General features: G+C 46.3%; 1 protein-coding gene across 1 annotated transcript in view; it reads left to right on the forward strand.

Moving 5' to 3' along the window:
• Positions 1-248: 248 nt before the first annotated feature.
• Positions 249-4,245, forward strand: part of LOC126511454 (T-cell-specific guanine nucleotide triphosphate-binding protein 2-like) — a 13,945-nt gene continuing 9,948 nt past the window's right edge. Inside the window, exons 1-2 of the mRNA XM_050158609.1 lie at positions 249-1,022; positions 3,471-4,238. Of these exons, the coding sequence (XP_050014566.1) occupies positions 3,492-4,238 (747 nt within the window). The 5' untranslated portion in view covers positions 249-1,022; positions 3,471-3,491. The remainder of the gene's footprint in view (positions 1,023-3,470; positions 4,239-4,245) is intronic.

Raw genomic sequence — 4,245 nt, forward strand, 5'->3', positions numbered from 1 at the left:
CTACAAAAGCAGACCTTAGCAGTTACCCTGTTTAATCTTGTGACCTTGTAAAAATAGCTGGATCAGTGAAGTATTTTAAAACAATTAGCATTTTTTTTTTTTTAAAGAATAGCCCAATGGTATCAGGAAATGGTCCATCTCAGGCCAGCTGACAGGGCACATTCTAAGCAGGAACAACTTCCTCAAGGCTACTAGAAGCTGAATACAATGTTGTTTTTACAACCACAGTAAATGTATCCTCTAAACATAGTGTTCGCCATCACAGGGGAAATCTCCACAAGTGGCTAGGGAGATCATTCATTTCTCCCAGGAGCTCACTTGGCAGGCAGCCTTGTCTGATTGGTGAAGTCTAAGACAGTGAGAGTGTCTGTCTCAAAGTCAGGAGAATCGTCCTGAGTGAGAGACAGACAATCAACAGGACAGCAGCAAGGGGTGCGGGGTTACAGCAAGAGTCTGCAAACACTGAACCCCGGGATCCCTGGTGTGAAGGTCAATGGATGCCATCAGCTGACAGAGCTGGGGTGGTGGAGTAAAATGGTCAGTGCTGGGGAGCACAGGATGACCCTGGAGTCGGCTACCAAGCTCCCAAGCACTCAGGAAACCCTGGGTTTGGGCTAGGGCCACTTCAGCAGAGCTCCGCCTCCCTCTCAGAAGGAGGATGTGAAACCTATTCCCCTGATTTGTGCAAACCAACCCCCCTAGTTCAAAGAACAGAAACCAAACCCTCCTCAGACTGCAGCCCCTCCCTTTAGGGACCAAGCAGGCAGGATTGGAATCTAGGAAGTGCAGAGCAGAGAGCAGAGACTGTGAAGGGCAGGATCTGGAAGGAAATCTGGGCAGATCAGCCTTTGCTTCCCAGCTGTTCTGCTCTCCGAAAACACCAGAAACCAAGCACTCAGCATTCGGTCTGGCTGCTGGACATCCCAGCTAAGAAGACGCCATAGACAGCTACCCCAGCGACCTTGTTCCCAGGGAAGAGGGGACATCACAGGAGGGTCACTCACTTCATCACTGGGGAGCAGGTATGTGAAGGAATTTAAGTGCAGCTTGACCAGAAATCCTCCTTACTTATGACGTGGCAGGGGAATTCCTGGTACCAGGGCAGAGGAGCTTGTATCCGGTTTATTTCAGTCAGGGATTTTTCACGGTTGGGCCCTTCTGCATCTTCTGTACCACAGAGGACCCCAACCCACCAGCAAGGCAGCAACAATCTCTTCTATCTCCTGCACATTCCTGGGCCTGTTGCTCTTCTGATGAGAGCTTCAGTGTGGAGAAGGGGGGCAGGGTGTGTGAGCAGACTCCCCAGAGTCATTGCTGTAAGCTGTTTAGGGCGGGTTTTGTTCTTAGGGCTGTTTGTTGTTTTCATTGTTATGGTTTCTGTTTGAAACTGGATCCCTCTGTGTGCCTTTGGCTGGTCTAGGACATGCAAATCAGGCTGGGCTCAAACTCGGAATCTATCTACCTCTTTCTGCTAGTGCTGAGATGAAAGGTGTGTCCCACCACACCCTCCTATACTGTCACTATTTTGTTTACCCCCACGGAGATAAAATGCTATAAACAGAAAGCACACTGGTATTGCCTGGTGTCCAGTGAATCTGTGAGAAGCCATGAGCTGGACCTGGAGCACCTGTAGAGCAGGGTTTTGAAGAGGAAGCCTCTAAGTGGTCTTTTTCTCTGGATCAGATCAACTATTTTCCCCGCATTGAGGGAACTATTTCTATGCCAGGGTAGAAACCCCTTCCATGATTACACTACCGAGGTTGGGCTTTTTCCAACCCTCCAGATAGTATGCCATACTCAGTACTGACCGGAGGATCATGAAGGCATATACTATTTTGCTGTAAAAAAATCAGCACATTAATTTCTCTCTCAAACTTTCCATATAGTGGTCAAATATTACCAGGATTTTTTTCAGATGTCAAAATTCTCTTTATCTCATTTAATGTATTTTGTTTTTGAGAACTTCATGCATGAACACTGCATCTAGCTCACTCCAGGTTCCCTCTGTCCTCACTCTATCTCTTCCCATCTCTCAATTACTGATCTAGTCTTTAATCATTATCATAATATGTATGTACATATGTAATAGTAAGAACTTTTACATTCAAAAACCTGTGATATTTCATATATAGAAAAACTAGGCTTTGTTTTTGCTTCTGAGTCTGTTGATGGAAGTTCAGATTAGTTACATGAAACAAGAACTATTTAGAGCCTAGCATAGGAAATCTATCCATTAATAGCCTTCATTTTATCTACTTTTTTTATTGGATAAGGTACAAGCACATTTGTTAAATTTGAACAAAGGGAATATTATATAATTTTTAAAATTCAGTGAACACCAACAGAGTAGACCAGGCTGCACACCTGAGTAGTAAACTCTTTCCTATACCATGGTGCTATGAGTGTGCACGCATTGGGTCCTGTGTCAAATGGATTTCCTGCTGTGGGTGTCAGTCGGAAGCTGGGAGATGCTGCTCCCAGATTCTGGATCTCCTCCACTTTGTATCCTGCATCTTTCCAGGTGTCCCTAAGTGGCACCGTCTCTCACTACTGAATCGCTCAAATGAACCCTTGACTGCCTTCCACGCTTTCTCCTCACTTGTGAATTTGAACTCCTCGTTCCTGCCACAGGTCGACTGGCAGTTCTCCAGATGCACCACAGTGCGCCATCTTTATCTCCACGCATGCGCTCTCTTCACTCCCGCCCTTTCCATTCACCCAGCCAGCTCCACACAGCATTCGACACCTTGCTTAGATGTGGCTTCTTTTCGAAAATCTTCCATGGCCATGGAGTTCTATCCTGTGCTTCCCAACAATCCCACAGATACCTGGTTCAGATGGTAGCGTGTGTGAGATAGGCCAAGAGGCAAATTCTGAGCATCAGAGCCTCTGTCTGGATGTTTTGAAGTCAGGGACAGGTCATTCCTGAGAAATGGCAGCCATTTAGAAGTGAAGCTGGGGGACAACTGCTAGGGGCCCACAAAGGTGCTTGTGTTACTCTGGTTCTGGAACACAACTTGAGACCAAGAACAGTGATGGCCTCGGCATTTTTCCCCGCCTTGGCTTTGCTTTCTCTGTCTGAGATCTTTTGTAATTGCAAACGGAACTGTAAGAGTTTTTTTGTTTCAGTGAATGATGGCAGACCAGACAGAGGTCTTGGGATCATTGCCCAGGCTGACATCAAACTTGTGATCCATAGCACGACCTCCTTAGTGTTGCTGGTATAGGTCTGAATTTGATCTTGACAACTAAAAGTCCTTCAAAGAGGAAAATGGCCAAGGGTAAAGGAGTCTCAGTCAAGCAAAAATATACAATCAGGCTAGAAGTAAATGCAGTTGAGTCCTGAGCATTTGATTAAAAGGGGGAAAAGACCCCATTTGTAATATGTGTGGTTAAAGGGACTCTGCATTCCCATTGGCTTTCTCTTTCTGAACTAATTCTTTGACCTTCCCGGTTCTTTCCTCCCTTAGCACCATCAACTGTTACCAGCCATGGGTCAGTCCTCCTCTTCTACACCCCCTCAGAAGGAGGAGCCTGATTTGACCTCCAGCCTCGACACAAATCTTTACAATTTCAAGATGGAAACCAAGATCCTGTCTCAGGAATTAACCACCTTGATTGAATCATACCTAAAGGACGGGAACCTGCGGGGAACAGTTTCTGCAATCAGCGATGCTCTGAGTGACATCGAGAAAATCCCACTGAACATCGCAGTGATGGGGGAGATTGGGGCTGGAAAATCCAGTCTCATCAATGCTCTACAGGGGGTGGGGCCTGATGAAGAGGGTGCGGCTGCTTCCACCGGAGTGGTATGTACCACCACTGAGAGAACACCATACCCATACTCCAAGGTTCCCAGTGTGACACTATGGGACCTGCCGGGCATCGGGTCCACTGCCTTCCAACCACATGATTACCTGAAGAAAATCAAGTTTGAGGAGTATGACTTCTTCATTATTGTCTCTTCTGGACGCTTTAAACACAATGACGCAGAACTAGCCAAAGCCATCGTGCAAGTGAATAGGCATTTCTATTTTATTCAAACCCACACAGACAATGATCTAATGACTCAAAAACAGCGTTGGCCTCAGAGATTCAATAGAGAGAACACCTTAAAGCAGATTCGAAATTCCATCTCAAGTATACTTAAGGAAGTGACCCAGCAGGAACCTCCAGTCTTTCTAGTCTCTAACTTTGATGTGTCTGACTTTGACTTCCCAGAGCTGGAGGCCACCCTTCTGAGGG

The sequence above is a fragment of the Alexandromys fortis genome, unplaced genomic scaffold (genome assembly GCF_014885135.2).
Source record: "Alexandromys fortis isolate MF-2015 unplaced genomic scaffold, M_Fortis_MF-2015_v1.1 scaffold_99, whole genome shotgun sequence".
NCBI classification, from domain to species: Eukaryota; Metazoa; Chordata; class Mammalia; order Rodentia; family Cricetidae; genus Alexandromys; species Alexandromys fortis.